Genomic DNA, 25,796 nt, shown 5'->3' on the forward strand with positions numbered 1-25,796 from the left:
GGGCAACCTCTGAGCCCAAGTGTTGCCAATAAATGGAGTACAGCTGCATGGTATGATGTTTCAGGCAATTTGGACACAGGTTAAATGAACACTGGAGCCAAAATGATGTTTTGGTGGTGAGCTTGTGAACTCAACAGACAACCAGGGTGATCGTACCTCCTCCCTGACCTGCTTGTGGCTCTGGCCCCTCACTATTGCACTTCATCTGGTCTGGGCTGCCATCAGGTATCTCAAAACTTGCCTCTGTGGATGTGCCACTGAGTGCTGGAAGAAGCTTGCCAGAGACAAGGAACATCTAAAGCCAAGGGAACTTAAAATTATGTTAAAGATTTTGTTTAGATGCATCTTGCATCCCTTGCATCCCCATTGCCAACACCTGCCCAACTGTCTGAAGTAATGCCATTTTTCTCAGTGTCCTTTTCATGTGAAAAGGAGGTTCTACTAGTAGGGAGCAAATATGTGAATGTGATTTGGATAGATTAGCTGAGGGATCATGCTTAGGTCAGAGAGGGAATAAGAAGGAAACAGAGAGGAAGAAACAATTTTTGAGCGCTGCTTCCTGTAATCAGGCATCGAGGTTAAGGCAGTATTTCTTCTACCTGTGTATGATCATTGGATTTACATTTCTTGCCTGAAGTTACAACCGATTTCAGGACACATTTATAAGCTGACAGAGTCTGCCTCTTTGAGGTGTGTGCAGGGCATATCCTCTTCTGTGAGAAGGCAGACAGCTCTTTCCAGTGACATGTACACTGCATGCCAGGCAGGAGTTTGCCAGGCTCTGGCTGTCTGCAGGGGCAGATACCCAGAGAATGGTGGGGTGAGGAAGGTCCTCACCCCTATGGGCAGGTGGCCAGCACCTCTTCCTGAAGGTTATTTTGAACACATTTAAGGCAGTATTTAAGGCACAGTTGCATTACTGAGTACAACATGCACTCAACTCTGTCTGACCAATGGGGGAGACCCACTGTGGTGGCCTTCCTGTGCAGGCACTGCTGCTGTTCCTGTTGTGGGGGGAAGGAAAGAACTGGAGCAGCTGGATAACAGGGATTTATTTGAACAAAATCACCTTTCTGATTTTGCTGCAGCCTTCTTGTGTGACCCTGGCAGCTTGCTTGGCCCCTGAGCGCTATGCAGGTATCCATGAATAAGACTGATGTGATGTGAGCTGAGCAGCACTGCCAACAGATGAACTCCCATGAGGCCAAGTAATTCCCTCACCAAGAATAAAGCTTTTCTTTCTGTTCTATGGAAAATCAACTAGAAGATATCTCAGAAGAAAATTCAGTTTCCATGAAACAAATGGGACACACTTTTGCCATTTTGGAGTCTGCTAGGATCTGATCAAGCTCTGGATTCTTCTACTGGTGAGAAGTGGCTCAGGAAAAAGCAGAGCATCTCTCATATCTGCCAGCCCAGTATAAACACCTCTTTGTTTCTTTGCCTCTGTTCTTTCCCCGCTGCGCAGGTGTCCTCTGCTTGAACTGCAAAGGAAAAACCAGTTTCATTTTCTTCTTGCTTTAATTGTGCTTTCCAAGTGTTTGTGTTTAGCCGAAGGGCAACATGCACCTGCTTGCACAAACTTCAAATAGGCCCATTTGCTCTCATTGTTTAAGCAAGAGATTCAAGCCATGTCAAATATGGGCATCTGTTTCTCAAAGGAAATAGTGGTGTCAGCTTGTCATAATTCACTTCTGCTCCTGCATCCTGTGTAGCAAAGCGGCAACCCACACACAGCTGGAATTCTTGCCAGCAGAAGAGCAACAGTAGGTAGGTGAAATCCGCACAGTGCCTGCTTTGGGTCTTTTTAACTTGTACTCTTACAGGGCTTCAGTGTTGTGTGACCTTTTGCTAGGTTGCCAGACAGAGGTGAATTTTTCTTTTGTATGAAAACAAACAAGAAAACCACCTGCCTTCAAAGGATTCACAGTCAAAATGCTTTCCATGTGTGCAGTATTCTGTTTGTTATATGCTTTTGTCTTCTGTTCCCAAGGGGTTAATTAAGACGTGTATCCTTCCTGGGCTGTTTTTTTACTGTAGAGAGACTGAAAACGCAGATTTGTTTTTATCTATGTCAGCGCAGTCATATGTCCTGAATCGCTGCTGTCAGAGCCAGAAGCAGCTTGGGAGAGCAGCCAATATATTTCCCTCCTGATGCAAAGTTCCTCCTTGAAGGGCAGTCCTTGTGTTTTAATCAATGATGTGTAGGAGCTTCAATTACTTCCCTTGCTACTGCCTGTTTCTCTGTTATTCACAAATCCTAGAGTTATCTGGAAGCCCTGACGATTTTGACTGTGTTTGTAGCTTTGGCAGTCCAATGAGGTCTAATTCTGGTTGCAATTAATGCGTATTAAGACACATACATTCAGATTTGTTTCACGGTTTGCTTTTAAATGCTGGAAAGGCTGCGCTGCTCTGCCACAACATGGCTGCTGATAAATGAAGGATTATATCCTTTGAGTTTTATCCCACACCATGTAGTTCAATATTTCCTAATTCCATAGAAGCCAATATGTTATCTTGCAGCTTATAGAGATGCTGGGTTAGCATCCAAATATTCCTGCCTCAGGGCCCTGGTTAGTGCAAGCGCTTGTGCAATCTGTTGTATTCACTTAGAGCCTCTCTCTTTAAAGAAACAAAAGTAAGAACAACAAAACCAGAAGCAAGTAGTGGATAAAAGGAGAAATCAAAAATTCTCCAGAAAGGCTTGTGGGTCAGAAAGAGGTAGAGGAGGATGAACTTATAGCCCTGGTCCAGAAGACCAGAAAATTCAGTGCATTTTGGCTTGAGCGCGCGCGTAGGTCAAGCTGTTTGGCCTCTGCTCCTGTGAGAAAAACAAGGCTTTGCCTCAAGGCTAGTTTGGCTGCCATCATTTGCAACATGAGTACTGATTTTATGACAGTAAACCCAAACTGCGAGGACCCTCCAGGTGATGCCCTATACAACACCGTGGAAGAGACCAGAGTCATACCTGCTCCCAGCCAGCTCCAATTCTGGAGATCATCCAGTGGGATGCCATGGAGGTTGTTACAGTCCTACTTGCCAATGGTCTCTTCCTTGCTGGGCCAAATGAGATTTTTTATGTCAAGAGAAGGGCCTGTATCAGGACTACACATGGGAATGTTTCTTTAAAAAGAGCAAAGGTGGGCTGTCATCAAAGAGAGCCCAGTCCATACCAAAATTTTAAGAAGACCCAGAGGAAAGACAATGTCACTGTAAGGATTTCTGCGGCTCTATATCCAGCCTATAAAGACCACAGGTTCTACTTTCTGGCTCAGTCAGCAACATGGAAGATAAGGGTGTTATATCTCCAATGAAAAGATTAATGTCAAGCATGAGGATTAGTTCTCTGCAGCGCAAGAGATTAAGTTTGGATTTTGCAAGCTTTCCCATTATCAGCTTTCTCCCCAGACAGTGCCCACAGGCCTGTACTACCCTCCCTGGCCAACTCGGAATCTCAGGGCGTGTCTCTCATTCAGTTGTATTTTCTTTTGCTCCAACTCCGCATTAAAGAAACCATTACACCGAGACTATGCTTCACTGAGCAGATTTACTGTGCCTCTTCCACACACCTCCAAAGACAGAACCTACCTCCTGTAATAAAAATGGACAAGAAGCAAGTTTTCTCCTGCCAGGCAGAGCGCTGTGGCCACAAGTCCTATTGCTGATCCAGCTGTGCCAGCCAGAGGTGGTACCTCCTCTGGCTATAGCTACCACCATTCACCAACTCTCCTGGCAAACTGGTTTGTGTGAGTGCTCTTGTCCTTCTTCAGGCAAAACCAACCAGAATAACTCACAGCAACTTCTTACATTTTTTAAATTAATCAAGGTAATTTTGCCTGAATTGGAGTAAGGGGTGCTCTGACTTGGAAGTCAGGGGAGAAATCAATTTTTCATCCTCTCTGAACCAACTGAAGGAAAGGCTTCTCCTGTATTCAGGCATCTGCACTGCCAAGAGCCAGGAGCAAGACACAGGTGTATGCCAGATGGAGAGCCCAGGGGATGTGACAGGAAAGGATGTGCTGACAGCCTCAAAATGTAAAGTGCCTATGGCCTGACTTCACCCAGGAGCATATGCTCCAGCAGCTGCGGCTGTTTTGGATAAGCCTGGGTTCGGGAGGTTCCTCAGTTCTTCTGCTGTTAAGATAATTTCCAGCAGTGTTTTTGCCTCATCAGTTTAATAGCACCCATGTTAGGCAAGGCTGAGTGCAAACCTGCCTCTTGCTGGCCGGAGCGCAGGGTGCAAAGCCCACACTGCTGTGATCTCCAGCCATTTTGGCCTCATGCTTAGCCTGGCCCTGTTCTTTGGTCTGGGTCTGCGTTTCACTGGCCTAGTAGAGTTCATAGAGGAATACTTCTTCCTATTTGTGTTAAATGCTTTAATTTCTTGAGGCAGAGACCTTGAACTGAAGGAGCCTGTTGGCAAAGCTGCTCTTGAAGAAAAGTCAGGGCTTTGTTCATGAATCTTGGAGTTGCTTGGATTGTTTGCATAGTAAGGCTTCTTATCATAATAGGATCAAATACATTTTACAGACAGTAAAACTAGAGTCGCAGAAGAGAAACAGATATCTAACTTTACACAGGAACACAGGCCAAGAGAAAGAATGTGAATCTCAGTGTAGGAAAGGTCAGACTCCCAAAGTAATAAAACAATTTAATTATCTGACACCTTTTCATTAATTATATATTTGTGCAAACTTGGGACCATTTTTACTCTCCTTTAAATTAACGTTTTGGCAAAAGGAAAGTACTTCATGGTGTAAGGTGGGTGGTCAGCTCTGATTCTGTGCCTCTCTGTTTCATCTGCCTCAGAAACAGCAAGGGAAGAGCACAGCAGCTTCTCCAACTGCTGCCAGGAGGCATGTTGTGAGAGGGGCACCACCATTCCGGGACCCTCCTGCCATGCTTCAGGCATGTGACTTTTCCTCTAAAAACTGAAGGAAGGGTGAGGATGAGAGTTGTATCTTTATTTATCTCACTGGCTTTCAAACAGTCTTTTTTAAGGCTTTGTATTTCTTACATTGCTATTTCCCATAGCAACTGTACACCTAGACCCAGCATTTAGGCTGATGCCAGGCAGGAGGGACATTAGCATGACTGACCTGTGTTTCCTTTCAAATTACATCACTCTCTTTGCTTACTTAGTCTGCAGGACCCCCGCAGATTTGTAACCTGACCTGGAGCTGCACTGACACCATACAGTTTATACTCTGTCCCCATTGAGCTGATGATGTAGCAATGAAATCTGAGAGCTGAGAAAAATGCTTTTCAAATTGAATGATCAGGAAGGTGTCAAAGGAAAGGTCCTGTTTTATTATGACTTATAAAACACTAGGAAAAGGCCTCATTCATTTCCTCTGGCTTTATTTTTAACAGATTGCTTAGTGAGTTGCTGCTGAGTATATAACAAGACTTTAAAAATGATTTTGTCCATACAAATATCCCTCACAATATTAAATAAAAAATGAGTATCTGAAAATGCAAATACTTCTATATCTTTCTTGTCAATTTTTATTTTTCACCTTGTGAAAGCCTCATTTAGTCTCTAGCAATAACTAATTTCCCTTGGGTTCTTAGCCTTGTCCTTCCTGCCTCTAATACCAGATTGGCAATCCAGTCACAAATAGTTAAAAGCAGTATGATAGGGTGAATATAATCATGGCCAGGAACTGGGCAACTGCCCGGTTAATCTGATTATTGGCCTGTGATGTACTGTAGCCCGTTAACCTTGTTTTGACCAGCTTCCTGACACTTGTGGCACAAATGAAGTGTGACATGATTAAATGAGACTGATCAGTTTTGCTTACCATGACAATATCCGGCAGCTGCTGTGCTCAGGATTTACAAAGCAGTGAAAGCTTTGAAGTCCGGTGATTTAGCTGTTAGATTGCTTTCCTGTGGCTGGAGGGATGGTTGTCCTCTCCAAACACAGGTAGTTCGGTGTGGACATGAGGACTTTTCTGTGGTGGTTCTGTGTAGATCTCTGCAAGGCCCCAGCTCATCTCGCAGAAGTATGTCTGCAGAGCAGGGATGGGTTTGATACATACCTGATGCAACAAGCAGATGATGAACTTAGCACATGAGAGAAAAGTGGGACAGTGCAATGAGGGAGAGTGAGAAAAAGCAAATACAGCTCTAGAAACATATTTGGTATTCAAACTATATTTTAACATGTTTTTGCTATAGTTTTTGGCCAGATATTTTAAAAGTGGAAGTATTAGTTGTGCAATAATCCAAGTACTCTGTGTTCAATTGTTTTCTAATGGCATGAGCTGTGTTTAGGGGACAGCCTTTCTGCTCCTAAAGGATCGTTTCCCTTACTTGAAGCTTTGCTTATTTTAAGGCCAGAAAGACTCTGGATCTAGTGTATAAATGTTTTGGACTGTTTCCCCTGGGCACTGGAGGGCAGTGGCTTTGCTGAAGAGCACTCTGGGTTGCCTGCTGTTGGTGCTGTTGGTGCTGTTGATGCAGTGTTCTGAGCAGATGCAGATACATACATGTCCAGTAATTTAATGTGCTGATCTGCCCTTCACAGAGTAAAAAAATATAACTCTCTGCTAACCTTGCAAGCTCTCTGTTTACTGGAAAAGGCTGATAGACAAAAAGGAAGGAGATCCAAAGACAGAAAAGCATAAAGTTGAATAGAAAATAATTACCATGGATGAGATATGAAATCAAGGATGGTATTTTTCCTCCTTGTTATGGCCATTTATTTTTGCTAGTGCATGTGCATGCAGGCACAGCATATCATGGGGTAGGACTGAAGACACAGAGCCTGGAGCTGGCAGGCCAGGGGAAATGCTCTCTAGGAAGACAGTAACGCATTCTTCAACTTGGTAATTTTGTGAAACATTTCAGGGCCAAACACTCAAATGTTCCAGATTATCTAGCAGAAATTTATATGACTGTCAGCAAACTAAATTGTTTTGAATGAAGATGAACAAGGCATGTAAGCCAAGCCAGAGAACTACTGTTAACTAATCACTTGTCTGACCTTAACTGCTGTCTAATTACAGGTCCAGGATGCCTTAGATAAATGCTTATAGTAATATAATGCCTGTTACAGGAGGACTGGATGTGCTTTATATGTAGACACATCAGATTGAGAAGGATATTAAGTCCTGTGAGACAAAGTGCAGGCAGGTTTGGTGCCAGCTGCCAGCTTCTCCTCCCTGCCCGCTGCCTGGGGTGATGTGGCCATGGGGCCCAGCATGACTTACTAGGCTACCCCAGTCCCTGCTTTCCCCCCCCCTTGCACCTTTCCCCTCTCCCAGAGCGTGCCACCTCAAAAGATAAAGCCTCAGAAGGCTCAGGCATGGACAGGAGTCCTTCACTGCTCCCGTGACACGTTATTAGCAGGCTCTGGAAGCTCAGGGAGCAGGCAGCGGGCCACAAGGCTGTTTTGCTTGGAAGCAGCCACCCCACATTATGGCACTCATAATGAATAAACACACTAATGCATCCAGCTAACATGTGCCAGGCTGCTAGGCACTGCCAACCACAGCATGGATGGGGCAGCCTGGGGGACTAGGATGCAGCCTCTCATCTGTGAAATCCAGGTCAAAGCAGTAGAAGTCCAATCTGATGGGCCCCCAATGTGATATGAAGTCCCAGGAAACTAACAGCAGGCACCAGTCTTTCCCCTCTGGAAACCTCTTTGATTGTCCAGCTCTAGGGGAAGAAGCCCTGAATGGGTACTTAGCCTAGGCTAGCAAAACCAGAGCCAGGGTGCTTCCCAGAGCCTGTGCCCCATGGTCCCTTTCCTTCCCTAAGGAAGGACCAATCTCTGCCATATTTCTAGACTTTGCCCACCTGAGATCTCCCACTGAACACCAACTGGCTGCGGTGGGGAGGCAGCTGTCTGCCGCCACAAAAACAGAGAGGTCGTCTCATCACCTAAGGCAAATAGCCAGACTGCACCACACTTGCAAACTTGTTTGTTATAGCAGCATTGTACAGAGGTCACAGTCAGGGGTGATGACTTTTTTGGGCTGAGCACAGGGCCAGCACCTTGGGAAACAGTCATCCAAACAGGTGAAGAATAGCAGGGAAACAATTGCAGTGAGATGCTGTTGGCTCAAAAAAGGGAAAATGAATGGAATATGATATCTTCTTGGTCAACTAATACAACTCACACTGGAAATGAATGCCAATACACCAGTACTTTGCCAAGGCAAAGATATTCTGGGCTAGTCTTACAGTGTGAAATTATTTTCCCATTCCTGGTGTAAGTCTCCATTCTCTCTTCTGAATGCTGATTAAATTCAAAGATGTATTCTCTATTTTTAATAGCCATCTTGTTGCGTTTTTTTCCAGGTGCCTGCTTTTGTATTTCTCTGATGTTTCCCATAGGGATAGTCCTCAGTGATTCCCTACAATGACACTTGTGAAAATACATTGTTAAATATGAATCACAGATGCCATGAAGAATTCCCCGATAGTACTGCCAAAAGGGAGGTACAGGTAAGACAGAAGAGAAGTAAAAAAAAAAAAAAGTAGTAAAAAAAGGGGAGATAAGGGTGAAAAGCAACACCATAGCAGAAGTTTATTCAATTCCACGTGCTTCAGGAAAGAATTTTTTTTATGTAATATTGTGATCTTTTGAGCCTATCTCTCTCCTGGAAGGATTCCTTGAAAGCCTTTAAGTGCCATTGTTGTCTTTGCATTTAGGCCATACATCTCTGATATGGATGACTTGGAAATTCTAGCCCCTGTTTCATAACAATAGGGCAGACCCTAAGCATCGGTTTAACTCTTTATATTTTATTTGGGACAGGATTGATGCAAGGTCTGTAATAATACGCCAGACAGGAGCTGTCTTGTCTGTAATAAACATGCCAGAGGAAGTTGGAAGATGTTAGATTGCCTGATGTTAATGGCTGTTTCTTAGCATTCCTGTTGCCTGGCTTCCTGTTTACTTACCATTTACTTTAAAGGATCTTAACAGACCTGATGTGGTATCAATTCATTAACTCCTTCTTCCTCTGTATAGAACAGAAAAAAATTGGGTCCTCCTGCCTTAGTGATGAAGACAGGAAATTTGTCATGATAGACTAAGGCTATTGCTATGACCCTCTCACTCTTCAAAAAATACTTTTACAACTTGTTTTCCTCTTGTAGAGTCCCCAACTCTGCTTGCCATACTATTCTCCTGACTTTATTTTTTCTTTACCCATCCATTTTACAATCTTTACTTCTTGTACAGGGCAGAAGTTTATACTCAAATGTGTTTCTAAGCTGGAGCTTTCTTTTTTTTCCATGGAGAAATTAGAGTACGGACAGATATCTTTTAAACTACACCTCTTAGCTGGTTTCAGGCCAGCTTAATCTGACTTGCTAAATAGTGTGAGTCACAATTTAGCAATTAAAAAGGTCCAACTTGGAAATAATTGACTGACTAAAAATAAAGCTTTGAAAAGAGGGTTAATAAAGATAAATCTCATTTTCAGGCCATCTCAGCAAGTTCAGAAGCCAGCATCTCTAACCATTCCACTAGGGGCTGACTTCTGCTAATGTCTGCAAGCTCAGGGGAGCACTCCCTGAGTATATCACTACATTTTTACAAGCTAACCCAAAGGAATGCCTATACAGTGCTCTGGTCAACCTTAAGAGGCTCCTAACAATACACTGAATAAATAAACACTCAGATGTTACCAAATAAATCACTTCAACCCACAGGCCATCTAAGTGGAGGACAAGCCCATGCTAAGTATTTGCGCAACATTTCATGCAAAGCTGCAAGTGTAATACAAACAGTAATGAAGCTATTTCATGGGCATTAGCACCAGCTTCTGAAAAACGAACTCACTGGACTTTGTTTTGTTTTCAGATCCATTTTTGCACTGGTTTCATATGAAATCCCAAGCCAGTGAAAACTTAATTTTATTTTCAGTTCAACTCTGACACACACCAGTGAGACACTTGGTCACTAGAGCTGACTCAGATCCACCTGATCTTTGCTACATGCAAAGAAACAGGGATCACTACTGTATTCTGCTATATGTGCTCCTATACCTCCTGTTAAATTGCTACCTTTCTTCCGCACTTTTGTGCTGGGGGTTGGTGGTAAGCCTATGTGATAGAAATAGCTTCTAATAGTGATTCTGTGGTGTTTCCCTATATCCATGAAGGCTGTACAGTGTCACTTGAAGTCAGCTGGATTAAAGTCAGTCCTTTACCTGATATCTGGCCATCCCCGTATGTAACATGAGATTCATTTTGGTGTACCACCATGTGTGGATGTGTGTCTTTGCATGGTGTTCTGTTAGCTCTGGTTGGAATATGAGCAAAGATGACTTCTCTCCTAGTCAGTGATGCAGGAAAGAACAGTTCACAAACATAAGCTGTCATTTACTATACTTCAAACCTGCTCTTTTTGTTGGACAGAGAAAGAGAAGGGGAATTTTTTTGCTGAGGGAGATGTTGTCCAATGCTGAGCCAGAGGGATTTTCTGGCTAGAGAGTTTCAGATGTGACTGGAGTTGCTAGGGTTCAAATCCCCATTCTGGTTTGTGGCAAAAGTCATTCATTTTGCTGTTGGCCCTGCTGATGCTACCAGCAGCTAGTGCTTCTGGAAGGTGAAATAAATACCAATGCATGCATAAGAGAAGTCACTTTGGACTTCCATGCAGAAAGGTTTTACTTTTTTTTTCCCCCTACTTCTTTTTTTTTCTTTAATGAGATTTTAGATGAGGATGAGGGAAGGTGGATGATAGTACATTATTATGGAACTTGTAATTGCTTATACAGCTTTTTAAGCTACCTGTATTAACAAGAGCAGGATGGAAGAGAGGCAAGGAGCCAACTGGTCTCTGTAGAGTGGTAGGGAAGGGCATGGATGCATGCAGGGGTGGAGAAGGGCTCTTCTGACATTGCATGCTTAATCTAATCTAGGCCATAATAATTTCCTACTGGCTCAGCATCAGTCACATTGTTAGCCTAATGCTGAAATTAGATCTTGTCTGTCAGTGACATTTGTTTTCCTATCTGGACCATCTCTGTACTGCAGTACTTCCTGTCTCAATTCATATGGGACCAACAATCCCAGTTATGTCGATCCAGACGTAGCAGAAAGCTTTTACTGAGCACTCCCTGCAGACAAGGGAAACCATCAAAGTGAGTGTTTCAATATGCCATTGCTCTCTTGTGTAAAATAAGAACAACTCCCCATTGCAATTTGGGGTCTTATTCCTGTCCAACACTGCACTGATCATAAACAAACAAACAAACAGTCAATAATAAAAATATCATAGAATCATACCCCTTATTGTTCTGGTTTTGGCTGGGATAGAGTTAATTTTCTTCATAGTAGCTAGCATGGGGCTATGTTTGGATTTGTACTGGAAACAGTGTTGATAAGACAGGGATGTTTTCCACACTGCTGAGCACTGCGAACACGGAGACAAGGCCTTTTCTGCTCCTCACCCCACCCCACCACTGAGAAGTCTGGGTTGCACAAGAAATTGTAAAGGGACACAGCCAGGACGGCTGACCCCAGCTGACCCCAGACCATATGATGTCATGCTCAGCATATAAAGCTGAGGGAAGTAAAAGGAAGGGGGGACATTTGGAGTGATGGCATTTGTCTTCCCAAGTCACCATTTCGTGTGGCAGAGCACTGCTTTCCTTGGAATGGCTCAACCCCTTCCCATGGGAAGTGGTGAACAAATTGCTTGCTTTGCTTTGTTCATGTGTACGTGGCTTTTGCTTTACCTATTAAACTGTCTTTATCTCATCCCATTAATTTTATCACTTTTATCCTTCTGATTCTCTCCCCCATCCCACTGGGAGAGTGAGAAAGCAGCTCTGTGGGGCTGAGTTGCTGGCTGGGGTTAAGGCAGAACACTTGTCTAAATCCATACTATATCTGTGTCTATACTCTGGGCAGTCAAGCTGAGACAACTGAGCTGGTGGGACAGATTCATTCAGGGGAGCTGGAGTCACCACACCTTTTCCCTGTGCACCCAAAATGATGTTTCATTAAAGGGTTCTTGAAATAACAAGTGAGTTCTTCACACTTCTGAACACCAGAGAAACCAGGACAATTTCCTGTGTGAGTCATAAATTTCTTCTGAGCCTCCTGTGCTTCCCAGGGTGCCAGCTTCTTGCTGTACTCACTACTGATGGCTGTAGCTCAGGGTCAGGAGAAGTGACCTGAGCCCCAGTTTAAGCACCCACTCTTGCCTCAGGAGGGCTGCAGCTCACAGGGTGCTGGCTCTGGATCTGTAAAAGCTCCAGACATTTCCAGTTTCCACTGCAGCCAGACACTGTGGGCTTCTTTCGCATTTAATTGAGAGAAATAGGCATTTCTGGGAATTTAGCTCATCTTGAAGCAGACATTTAGAAAGCCAGATGAACCCTAGGGGTGCTTAGGAGGACTTTATCTGTGAACAGCTTGAGGAACATTAGCCATTAAAAAGACTGAATTTTGGACAAACTCCAAATGGAGATTACCATTTAAAAATATAACATTTTAGGCACACATTTTAATGTAAGCAAACGTTCAATTTACCCTTGTTAGCAAACACAAAATTACTTAAATCACAGTTTTTCAAATACCAGCCAGGTTTCCAGTTAGGAACTGCAAACACCATATAGGTTATCTTCTTCTGATATCTTTTTGCCTTGTATTTCAGGAGAGCTTAGAAGAGATAAGATGCATTCCTTCCTTCACCTCTTACGTAATAACAAAGTAATTTTGTGGTCAAGACCATTTTAAAGGAGTCTGATTAAGGACCTAGGGGTTCAATTCCAAAAGAATTAATTTAAGATCTGGCACTCGGAAAATTCAGTTTTAGCTTAGGGCTTATTTTTCTCTGAAGTTTTTATGATCCTGGCTACTCCATTGCCTCCCACCTTGTGTTTTTAATATTTGCCTGCTTCTGGTTACATTTCCTCTACCCTGTATACAAAGGCATCAGTGTGAGATAGCACCAAATATTTTGGGAAGATATTTTTTAAAAATTCCCACATATGCACTTCAAAGGAGGCTTTCATGATGTGAATTTTTCATTACCTGGAGCAAAAGAGAGACACTCTACTTTTAAAACAGGCATTAAACCAGAGGCAGGAGTTAAACTTTCAGACCTTCAGATGGCATAGATGCCACAGGTGGTGTAATATTTTACTTTAGCTGGGGATTTACACACATGATGTTATTTTATGTCATTTTGCTGCAAATTACAGCAAATTTTCATTATCAAAACATATAAATTTGTCTTTTGTTATTTATTTGATAGAACCTCTTTAAAGGGACAGCTGGAGAAAAACTACTGTGGTTCTTCTAGGGGATATAAGGGATATGTATTGATCTGGCATTCATTTATTGATTAGCTACTTTACTGCCAAACACTGGTTGTGTTCATCTACTTTAGATTCTGGAGGCAGTCTGGAAAGTTCACGCACTGCCCCTTACCTCAGTGGAAAGTATTGATATGCTAATTGTCCAGGAGGTGATCCAAAGATGTTGGGAATAACATAATCATCTTGCTGTTCTACATGCTGTCTATGATTACTTATTTTGAAATCATTGGCTGAAAATATTGACATGTTAGGTAATGAATAAAAATCACATAAGAGAAACAAATTACATTTTTAATTAAACCCACGCATTTCCCCATCAAATGCAAAGGATTTCTAACGAGTCCTTCCAGAAAACACAAGTACTCAGAAAATCAAGTATAATAAAACTGTGACTTGAGTGGGTGAGGGGTGGGGGGTGAGGAGCTTGTAAACAAGAACTCTATCTGGCTTTGTAGCTAGAGAACTGTAACTATAGAACTGCCTAATTGATCTGTACATTTGTAAAGAGGTGTCTTGGTTTAACCCCAGATGGCAGCTAAGCCCCGCACAGCCGCTCACTCACTCCCCCTCAGTGGTATGGGAGAAATAATCAGAAGAGTAAAAGTGGGAAAACTCATGGGTTGAGGTAAAGACAGTTTAACAGGTAAAGCAAAAGCCATGCGCACATGAACAAAGCAACAAAGAATTCATTCACCACTTCCCATGAGCAGGCAGGGGTTTAGCCATCCCCAGGAAAGCAGGGCTCCTTCACACATTAATGATGACTTGGGAAGACAAACACCATCACTCTGAATGTCCCCCCTTCCTTCTTCCCCAGCTTTATATGCTGAACATGATGTCATATGGTCTGGGATATCCCTGTGGTCAGCTGGGGCCAGCAGTCCCAGCTCTGCACCCCCAGCCTCCTTGCTGGTAGGGCAATACAAGAAGCAGAAAAGGCCTTGATGCTGTGCAAGCCCTGCTCAGCAATAACAAAAACATCTCTATATTAGCAGTATTTTCAGCACAAATCCCAAACCCCATATTAGCCACTGTGAAGAAAATTACCTCTACCTCATCCAAAACCAGCACAATAGGTAAAATGGAAAGGATGCAATTTTTTGTATAGTGTTTTTATTTTGCAATTGAATCTGCTAGTGTAGCCCCCTGCTGCTCCACAGAGTAGGATTAAAAGATAAAACAGGCATCAGAACTTTACACCAGCATTTCTAATTTCAAACTTTGTCCTTTATATCAGAGTAGCTGGAATTGGGAATCTACTTGGCCTGAGCAAGGGATGTGAGGATATGGAATAGTCTAGACAGACTGGTGCTACCACGTATGTTGGGGGGTGATGGTGGCTGAGAGAGGGAAAACTGCTCTGAAAATGCTCCAGCTGAAATTTAACATAGCTCAGAGTAAAATGTATATAAGGCAAAACAGCTGTGTGCCACCTGAGTGATACAAATGAGGGGTGGGATCCTGCCCCTGTTGTGTTAACGGGGAAAACACAGACATCACCCAGTAACACTCTCAAGTTGTTATTTTGCTAGGCAGAGTGGTGAGCTAAGCCCCTTACTCTGCTGTCACCTATGCCTTAGGAAATGCTACTACTGCGAGGACGTTACAGCCTTCTACCATGGCTTTGGCAGTACAGGAGAGCTCAAAACCAAAAGCATCCCATTGCACTAAAGGACTGAGATTGTGAAGCCCAAGGTTATGCCTGTGGCACAAAAAAAGAGGTAGAAGGATTTTTGCCCCCTACTTGGCCTCAGTCCCAAAACCACAAGCAAAGGGTAGAGAGGAGGTAGATGGAGGAAGTCAAGCAGTGAGGAGCCAGAAAAAGTGGACAAAAGATTAAACACTCTTAGAGTATGAGGTAGTCTCCTGGAGCACAGCATGGCAGCCCTTTCACTGTGGGTCAGGAAGAGGGACCTAGGCAGGGGATGTAAGGATTTACTGTGCAATGGAGAACAATCCTACATTGCCCAGGTTATGGACCAATTGACCTCACAAGCCTTTTCATCTCTGGTTTTTGAGTCCCAAACAGAGAGTTTTATTGCAGCTGCAGCTCAGGCCAAATGGGAGCTGTGCAGCAGGGGGCCCTCTACAGACTGTGCAAAGAAAGAAATGAAAATGAATGGGCCAGAACTTCAGAGCCTTCACTTTCCGCTAGGACAGAAAAGCCAGTGGCTATTGTAGAGCGAAGAGTTTCTAACTTGCTGAGCCCACAGCCTGGCAGGAGAGGAGGAAGAGGATTTAACACTTAAGATAACTTAATTTGTACTAGCAGAACATCCCAGATTTGGTCCATCATATCATACTCCTTCTAGATACTCATTAAAGTATCACACAGAACATAGAGCAGCTCAAATCTCTAGAATCCAGTCCTAGTATTAACCAGTCACGAGGAAGCTGTGAGGAGCGAGTTACTGGGAACACAGAGGCAGGTTACACCTGAGTGGATACCTGAATTCAAGTCTGGCACTCCTAGAGGTCAAGGAAAGGTGAACGAGTTTGCCCAGGTGTTTCCTGTCACTGCAGGCTCTGGAGCTCAGGGTATATATGGGATAGGGGAGGCTCGTCACACTCTTTGAGCTCCATCACGGTTCAATTTTCTTTTTTTGAGAAGACTGCCAGTGTAATTGCATATGTCTGAGAACTGTTCCTTACTTTTGATTTGATCCTTTTGTTTTAAACTGACATAGTGACGAGGACCACATCAATGCATACAGTAAGTATGCAATATAGTAAATATATTGCATATGCAATATATATGCATAATATACAATGCGTATAGTAAATGTTAAGATGTTTCAAGAGAAGCATATGAGTAATTTGAGGGAATCTGAATGCCTATTATGACTCCTCCTTTAAAAACTGATCTCCAGCTCTGTTTCCTAAAGAGAATATTGTTGCAACAGTCAGGAGAGCTTCAAGCTTGATGCATAGCTAAAGAACACAACATTACAAAGCCAGATGAATTCTAATGGATAGATGGATATAGGCTGAAATGTTAATATACCTGTTTAACTTGATAGATGTTAAGGGTGATGACAAATTTATAAATGTATGTGGACCTACATTTATCATTTTGCTGCAGTATGCTAAAAATTTGATTATTTTGAATCCTTCAAAAAGCTGTTTCGAAGCACAAACTCCACTCCAGCTTGCTAAGTGGCAATTCAGTCATATACAAAATATTTCAATATATTATTACAGATTTTTATCCTAAATTACAACAGTCCTGACTTTTCATCATTATCATTCCTGTCACTGGGCATGACACATATAAATTACTAGAATTAATTATTTTCAGAGCACTATTTACAGATTGAAGCCAGCAAATTTAGATTACATCTAGAGACATTACTACATTTTGCTCTTTTGCCTCAAACCAATGTGAACTCCCTAAAAAATCAACTTCTAGCTTATAAGAAAGATTGTGAAATTAAATATGGGTTGTATACTGAACTGATTAGAAAAAAGAAGTGAAAAATTTGAGCTTCAGCTTACAACATGCTGAGCATTGGTACCTCCTAGAGAGGTCAGGTTCTCCTGAGGATGCAGATCCTCTGCAATGTGCTTAGGAATAATCCTTTGTCCCTCCAGGTAAGAACTGGCAGGTCTGCCAATGTGAGTTGAAGACATCCTGTGGTCTACAAAAGCCTAAAAACTGGCAATCTTTATGTTAATAATTGGCAGAGATTAGTTTCAATAAACATCTGGATAATGTTTTCTGTAGGAAACCCTCTATGTTATTGGTTATCTTTCATCTGGACTTCTCGAAAGAAAATGTTACCAAAAAGGGTTAAAATCCCACAGTCCCAGTGGTGGATTTTGCAGTACAAAGATTAAATTTGCAACACAGTACCATGGAGAGAGAACTTTATGCCAAAGCCAGATATCCTCACATCTATTGTACTGTCATCAGATGCCCAAACTTTGACACACCATTTACTGAAAGAGAATCTGAGTTATTCACAGGTATGCCCCAATGACATTTCTAGGCAGGACAGAATAGAGCTATGATGTGAATAGAGACAAAAATTGTGTACCTTTTACACCTCACTTGTCACCCACACAAGAGAGCGCTCACACAGGGCATCCCCAGCCTCCTCAGAACTTCCATTACATCTGTCCCTACTTCTTCCCTGAAGCCACCTGCCATCCTTCCTGTGGAAGCGTGCAACTACGCGAGCGGTACAAACACTGCCGTTACATGCAGTTTTATTAAATGCTGTTTGGTTATCAGGAGATTGGGATGTTTATTAATGAGATGTTTGATGATTTCATTTCAAGATAGGTCAGAAGGTGAAGCTGCATTTGTATATTCAAATCCAGCAGCAAAATCCCACGTCTTTTAGAGCAGTGAAGGAAGTGCCAGAAACTTTGGCTAATAGATCTGCTCTCCACTCAGCCCTAGTGAGGCTGCATCTGGAGCACTGTGTCCAGTTCTGGGCTCCTCAGTATAAGAGAGACCTGGAGCTCCTGGAGTGGGTCCAGCGAAGGGTTATGAAGATGGTCAGGGGACTGGAACATCTCTCTTACTAGAAACTGAGGGAACTGGGCCTGTTCAGCCTGGAGAAGAGAAGGTTGAGAGGGGATTTCATCAATGTATCTGTATTTATATATCGGGGGGGGCAAGAGGATGGAGCCAGGCTGTTCTTGGTTGTTCCAAGCAATAGGACAAGAGGCAATAGGCAGAGTCTGATGCACTGGAAGTTTCACCTGAATATATGGAAGAACTTTACTGTGTGGCTGTCTGAGTACTGGAGCAGATTTCTCAGAGATGTTCTGTAGTTTCCCTCACTGGAGATACTCAACAGCTGCCTGGACACAATATTGAGTAACGTGCTTAGGGAAACCCTGCTTGAGCAGGGAGTTTGAACCAGATGACCCTACTAGTGATCCTTTCCAACCTTACCCATTCTGTGATTCTGTAATTCTGTGATCTTGTACTAATACAAATGAATCTTCTGTGATAAGCTTGGCTCGGAAGAAAATTTCTTTTTCTAGCTCTCAACCACAGTGCACAAAGATAGAAAAAGTGGCTCTCTTGTAATGGATCCTACCAAAACCACAGGCCAAGCACAGCTTGTCATAACTCCAGCATCATTTACGATGAAGATAATAGAAGCAAGAAAATAATCTTTTTTCCAGAGTATATTCCTTGTTTGTTCTGATTATTGGCTGGTACTCTGCCTTACTAATAGCCATTCAGAATCTAGCCACATTCTGAGCAACCTGAAATTATTTATTTATCCTTTATCTTTGTGGTGTAGATGGCCCATAGTTTCATCGAGAGTCAAAGCATGGATTGACAAAACTGGCTTCCTCCAGCCACATGAAGTCTGCAACAGAGCCGAGGTCATATCTTGCTTCAAAGGACATAACCAGGCATCTACTTGGATTATATGGAGGCAGTTCATATGAGAGTAAAGTGAATCAAATATTGTTGACCTGAGGTCAATTGAGGACCTGTGGTCCCATTCAGTTACACATACTGAGACTGCTTGTTTATTGTCTAATCTAGTTTGAAGTGTTCATGCATACCCACACAGAACTGACAGCGCACATACACGTAAGTTAGAAACAGGATTTAATTGGAATATAGGATAGGCTGTGGTGATCAGATACAGGGCTCAGCTAGACCTGACTGGCCCCTTTCATCCCCTTTTTTCCTTTATTTTCGCATGTTTTTTCCTCCTCTAGCCACCTCAAACTTTCCTTCTCCCTTCCTTTGGTCTCTGCCCTAAACTGTATGGTAGGTAAGTCTTGCATGTTCCCAAAATGCTGTTCCCATTGCATCCTTTAATGTGACCTATACCATAGGCAATAACCACCTGTAGTTTGCAAAGCATCTGGGAGTTTCTTGGGAGACGTCACACCAGATAAGAAGGTTTAATCAGTTTTCTCTGATATGCTTGGGAGCAGCCAGTGTTGCGTGCTCCATTTTCCCTGATGAAGTTACTGAGGTTTCTCTGCCTTTGTTCTCCCTGCATCTTTGTGTTAACAGGGATTACACTTTTAATCATGTAACTCAACATCCAAAAGGTAATGAGAAATCACACTGGACCCTTTCTTCTGTGCTGACTTCTATGTGACAGTTAGTTATTAGGAGTTAAAATACCATTGAAGAACTAACAGAAGCTAAAAGCTAGGCATTCAAATAAAGACTTATTTTAAATAAAAAATTAAATTCATCCTTCCAAATGCTGTGAAATCCTTATGAGTAAGTCTCCTCGAGCTCCTCTATGTTGAACATGAATTGTAAGAATTCTGCTTGAAACCGTATTATCGTGCAGATTAGCTGAGCACAGTTTTAGAAATCATTTGGCAGCTTTTTACTACTATAAACTGGCTTTAATTCTTAGCTAAAATACCTTCTGCACTAAGCCTGCCTCTTCAGCTCTTAAATACGTGCTGCAAGCTTTTTAGAGAGTTAAACTTTATTCTATACACATGCAGATCTATTTATGTACTTCGCACACACGCAGGGAAATACTTTACAACCAAAAGGTACCACTTAATGAACAGGCTGCAATTTGCCCATGAAAGCAGAATGGTACTCAGTAAAGTGGGTTTCTTCCTGGCCATCATATACTGAAAAATGATGTTCCTTAAAAGAAGGCCCACTCCTGCTCCCATAGAAGCCAAGTGAGGTAAGAATTGGGCCCTCAGACTGAAAATGCAATTTAAGTTTTCCAGATGCTGAATTTCAGAGCTTTACTAGGATAGTAAATATCACAGGCTAGCTCTGATTTCTGTTTGTGTTAACTTCTCCTGTACTCGGCTCTGGTGAGGCCACACCTCAAGTACCGTGTCCAGTTTTGGGCCCCTCAATTTAGAAAGAATGTTGAGGTGCTGGAGTGAGCCCAGAGAAGGGCAACAAAGCTGGTGAGGAGTCTGGAGCACAAATCCTACGAGAAGTGGCTGAAGGAGCTAGGGTTGTTTAGCCTGGAGGAGACTAAGGGGTGACTTTATCACCCTCTACAACTACCTGAAAGGAGGTTGTAGCCAGCTGGGGGTTGACTCCTTCTCCCAAGCAGCTAATGACAGGATGAAAGTACATAGTTTAAGCTGCATCCAGGGAGGTTTAGGTTGGACATTAGGAGGAACTTCACAGAAAGCATTATTAGACAGAGGAATGGACAACCCAGGGAGAATGGTGGAGTCATGGTCCCTGGAGGTGTTTAAGGAAAGACTGGGCGTGACACTTTGGTGGCATGGTCCAGTTCACAGGGTAGATTTCACTCATAGGTTGGACTTGATGATGTTAGAGATCTTTTCCAACCTAATTGATTCTGTGATTGACTGGCCATGGAAATGTCTCTTGTCTTCTGGTTAGGGAATGAAGTTAAGGGGAAGCATTTTGAGAGCAACATACCCCTTCCTCATTGCAGAAGGGATTGAGCGAGCATTTATGCCCCTCATGACAGTACAGCCCATCCGCAGGGGTGCAGCTCTGACCCAAACTCTTCCAGGTGTTACTGAAGGGCTCCTGCCCGCTGCCGCACGGCAAGCGGAGGGTTTGTTGTATGACACGCTAATGCCACCAACAACCCTGCACGCTCCTCAGAAGCGGCCACAGGTGTCCGACGGGCAGCAGCTGTCAGGGTCTCCCAGCGGCGAGGCCGGCGGGCCGGGGCGGCAGCCGCGGGTGGGCACGACGGCCCAGCGGGGCGGGGCGGCGGCGGCACCGCCCCCGGGCCCTCCCCCGGCCCGGCCCCCGCCCCGCCGCTCCCGCCGCAGGCTCCGGCGGGCCGCACTGGCGGAGCAGCCCTGAAGTTTGCGGGGCGGCCGGCGCGGGGCCATGTGGCTGCTGTGGCTGCTGCTGGGCTCGGCGGGTGAGTGCGGGCGGGGGTGCCGCCCCGGGGCGCTGCCCGGGAGCGAGGGGGCGGCTCCGCTCGGCGGGGGAGGGCGCCGGGGCCTCCCCAGCGCCCCCCGCCTCCGCTGGGCGGCTCGTGGCGGGCCGGGGGCGCCGCCGGCCGCCCCTCCCCGGGCCGCTCTCGCCGCTCTGCCCTCCCCTTCTCTCCCCTCCCCGGGCGGGCCGGCCCGGGATGCCCGCGGCGGGGGCGCGGCGTGTGCGGCTCGTCCCCTCCCGCCCCTCGGGGCGTGCTCGGGGTGGTCCCGGCCCCGCCGGGCTGTGCGGGACCGGCTTGGGGCGAGGCGCCCGGAGCGGGCGGCGGGGCTGGGGTGGACCTGCGGCCGGGCGACCTTGGGCCGAACCGGGCGTCGAAGCCGCCAAAGGGGCCGCGGCTCCGCCGGTACATCCCGGGCCGGGCCCCCTTCCCGAGGCCGCTCGGGGCGGGGAGGAGGCGGTGCAGCCAATCCCGCCGGTGGGACCGCGGCAGGATGTGCCCAAGGGAAGCTCTCGGGTTCTGCCCAGCTTCACTTGGGGTGCGGAATGGGGATTTCCTACTTTTTATTCACATTCGTCTTTATAGAAACTCTTCCCCACCCACCCCACCCCACCCCACCCCCGCCACGGTCGGCATATGCCTGTCAAAGTCGGCGAGTTGATGATGTTTAATGCAGCTTTGCTGCAGGTGTGAATTATTTCTGCAACGTGATCTTTGCGGGCGCTTTTCCAGACGGTGTAAGTAGCCTGGCTGCGTGCTGCTGTGTCTTGTTTCCGAATCACGCCTTGGCGATGAGGTGATGACACACAGTACGTAAAATCAAGATTATCAAGCTCAATTTATTTTATTTTGTTTTCCTTTTTAAGACTATTTGTGGTAAGTTTCACGGCTTCCCTGATACGAGTTTGGTATAGATGGGTAGGAAGGAGGAGAAGCATTATAGGACTTGCCGCTGTTTTGAAATTACACAACTGCAAGCTTCGACTGTGACTTTCGTAAGTCTTATGTAGGTTTAGGTGTCTTTGCAAAACTATTTTAGCAGTTCCTTTTTTGGAAAACTTCAGGCAAAGCACAGGTTTGTTTATCCATATTGTGTTGCCTTCTTCCTTATTAATTTCCATTTTACTGCTGCCAGAGTTTCACCTAATTATTCATAGCAAGTTATATGTTTCCATGTGTTGAATGTATTTGCTTGTAATACCACCCTTAGATTAGCATGGAGGGTTCCCATCTACAAGATGCTTATCTTTACATATGAAGGTTTCCCAGCCACCCCACACCCTATGTTCCTGTTCCACCTTGGCTTGGGGGCAGTGACCAAGAAGACCTATTTCTTGTGTAGAAGTTGGTACCTCAGCTTCTCAACTGCTAAACTGCCGTTCTTGCACAACGTTCTTGCAGTTACTTAACCAGAGGCTCTGGCTTACTTTGGGGCAGATTCAAAGAACTTTTTGAAATTTTTTTTTTCATGTGTTCTGTTTGTCTTTTGAAAAATAAAATATGAGGTCTTTGGGGATTTGTTTTTTAAATGTTGCTTCCTCTGTGTATTTTGGCACCCCTGCAAACTTCCCACCGGGAGCATTAGTTTGTCTCTGCCTGACCTTCACTCTGTTTTGAATTTCACTTCTGGTAACTCCTGAAAATATTTCTTTTCCTATTGAGTCTTTTTTGAATACAGAAACCTTGAAACCCTGGGGATGCATTTCAGTTAACAGAAGATAAACACTGTATAGTGTCCCTGTCTAAACAGTTTTCTGTTAGCATGCAGAAGTAACTGCAGACTTGGATTCTCAGTGAACATTTGCAAGGGAAAGTTTGATCTTTTATTTGCATCTTTATTCGTGTGGATCAAATAGTGCTTTTCATCTTGGAGGACCTATCTGCATGGGAAAGGTTTTTTCTTGTTATGATATATATGATGTGAACTTATACCAGGCTGTTTTAATTTCAGTTTATAATTGTAACTGATAACTGATCAAAAAGAGACTATGGATCAGGAGTTTTAGCCTCTGTTCCCTGCACAGGAGCTCCCTGATTATCTTGCTTTCCTCTCCTAGTCCCCACCTCATTTCAAGTCTCATCAAGCTCTTGGGTAGTGCACACACCATGCACACCCAGTTTCTTTCATCTCTCCGTACTCTTGCCAGTATAAGCAGGTCAGGCCGAGCTCTGATTCCCTCCTGCTGCCCTGTACAAGTCATAGTGTGCCCCTGTTTCCAGCGATTTACTTTGGCTCAGTGTCAGCCCAGGAGTTCCTGGATGTAGGTTAGATCCTGCAAGAATTCCCATTAGCAGCTCAGACTGTAACAACTTCTTCTGGTTAAATTAATGTAGAAGAAGGTCTGTTAGTTAGAATAGAGACATCTATGTTTATCTTTTTCTACTGTTTGTATGAGATAATACAAGCTGATGTGCACACAGTTATACTGAGTTTTGGAAAGGATTCTTTCAAAGAATGGAAAGTACATTTTAGCTGAAAAAATGCTAAAATGTAAATGGTCCCTAAAAAATGAGCTCTGTTTTGAACATAAATTTTGGGTGTTTTTTTCTTCAACCTGTATGTCATCCATTAAGGACAGAAGTGATGGCAGGAGTCATAAGCACTTAGGTAAATTAATGACTTTTGAAAGTATGATTACAAAGTGAGTGAAAAAGGGAGATTATGGTTTTTTTCCTGACAATTACAAATCTTCATCTTTTAACTGTGAAATAGGTTTTAAAGTGCCAGTCTTCAACTGACTGGAGAATCAAAATGCAGTGCATAACTGGAATTCCTGAGTATCATCTCAAGTTGTCACAGTTCAGTGTAAGGACCTTTCTGATGCATAAGTCATATAAATAATGTATATATAATACCTGTTAAAATATACTCAGCTTGCTCTGTATTAGGAGGAGGCTTCAGTGTCTTGTTCCCTCCAGTCTTTTGGTTTAATAGAATCAGGACCCTATTCTACAGACAGCATAAACATGCAGGGCCACACAAGTGCTTTCATCACATTTTGCAACTGCATCTCAAAAGTTTGGAAAAAAAACAGAACACCCCTGAAATCAAACAGGGGTAGGAGCTACTTGAAGCATCATGTTACCACATCAATCTGCATTGTGTAATATCTGCTACCTTAAAACTTCCACATAGTAGTGAAGAAATAGCCATTATTTCCTATTGTGAGTCTTCATTTGTGCTGACATTCAGAGGTATTGCTATGAGTAGAATTTCTTTGCTGAAAAGAAATGTACTCATGGGAGGAGTATTCAGTACCGCTGAGTACTGTACTCTACTGCTGTATAAGCAAAGAGCAAGAAAACCACTCTCTACTTGGATACTTGGGTCTGTACGGTGTATTCAGTAGATGTGTTTTGTGTTTTTGAGGCAATCCTCTTAAAAACTCTTAAACTGACTGTAGTCTTCATAACTAGTGTTTGTCTCTCTCAGCACACAAGCCAGCTGTGGATGTGTGCAGCCCATCAGTGTGTGAGAGATGGACAAGGATTCGTGTAGTTGGCAAGTCACGAGAATTCCAACTTGGAAAAGTAATAGGATAAATAGATGATAAACTACAAATAATGGATATTTGCTGAAGATATAAGTCTGACAGTGGTCATGATGAGAGAAGCCAGGAAACTCCACATCCGTGCTGAGGAAAAGGTGGGATTTCTCACAGGAACCAGTGCCCACGGACAAGGTCTCTTGAATCAGTTCCTGGTTATTGGAAGTTTGATGTTTGAGGCTGTTGTCAGACTTTGCTCTTGCAAGTACAGTTTTTATACAGGGTCTGAAGTAAGCAGAGGATGATTTTGGGGGGATTTTGAATAATGTCAGGGAAAGTGATGTGTCCTTGGCTAGACTTAAGTAGATTCCTGTTCTCCTTGGATGTGGGGAGTTGTAGGGCTCAGGAGCTTCTAGCCATCCCATCACTTGGGATCATTCTGCCACAACAGGAGTCTGCAGTTGCCAAGTTGTCAGAGTGGAAGCATATTTGCATTGTTGCAGTCACATGTTGTGATAGGAGGTGGATATCGTTAACTAGAAAACACATAGTAAAAATGCACCTTTTGTACAAATGTGACATAAATTGTTGCAAGGGTGCAAGTTAGTCTGCCATACCAGATACATTTTGAGACCAGCAAGCTCCATACCTCTGATGCAGAAATTACCTGGTGATACTATAATATTTTTTTTGTGACCACAGGAACCTGCATCCTACTTTGATTTGTATGCCAGTTATCTACCAGGTGAGGAATAAAATGGCTCTCTTTGCTTAAATCTGGTAGAATTGTAACAGGGTGATGATGGTTTGTTAGGCAGCAGTGATGAAATGAGCTGTGGTTCAAGCATGTCTGTGTTTCAGGGCAGTAGTGTAGGAAGGCCTAATACAAAATTAATTTTTCACCCGGAGACATAATTTTTTTCTGAGTTTTCGTTTTTATTTTTTAATTTTAATTTATTTTTCCAAGCTGGTAAATTTTACCCGAACAGGTTAACTCTCTCTGTCTGTGTAAGCAGAAATGCACTAATGGAGTAGACCTGAAAAATCTGTAGCATGAGATCTGTTGTGATGGTAGCAGTGCTCTCCATTTCAGTATCTTGTGCACTGTGGAAGTTGATGAGTTTTATGAATTGGTAGGAAGCCTTGGAGGCTGTTCAGTTGTC

At 43.7% G+C, this 25,796-nt stretch overlaps 1 protein-coding gene across 5 annotated transcripts in view; it reads left to right on the forward strand.

Annotated features, from left to right (window-relative positions):
- The first annotated feature begins 8,406 nt into the window (after nucleotides 1-8,406).
- LDLRAD3 (low density lipoprotein receptor class A domain containing 3) overlaps nucleotides 8,407-25,796 on the forward strand; it is a 122,733-nt gene continuing 105,343 nt past the window's right edge. The window contains exon 1 of one of the 5 annotated variants that reach the window (XM_039383923.1): nucleotides 8,407-8,463. Coding sequence is in view for 4 of the 5 variants with exons in the window: in XM_039383921.1 (XP_039239855.1) it covers nucleotides 21,816-21,882 (67 nt within the window). In the remaining variant the exon portion in view is untranslated. Of the gene's footprint in view, nucleotides 8,464-21,056; nucleotides 21,131-21,689; nucleotides 21,883-21,912; nucleotides 21,955-25,796 lie in introns of those variants that run through there. The other 4 variants (XM_027732658.2, XM_039383921.1, XM_039383920.1 and 1 more) reach the window with 4 other exon arrangements.

This window comes from Pipra filicauda, unplaced genomic scaffold (assembly GCF_003945595.2).
Source record: "Pipra filicauda isolate LSUMZ 115617 unplaced genomic scaffold, ASM394559v2 scaffold32_size4067784_pilon, whole genome shotgun sequence".
Taxonomy (NCBI): domain Eukaryota; kingdom Metazoa; phylum Chordata; class Aves; order Passeriformes; family Pipridae; genus Pipra; species Pipra filicauda.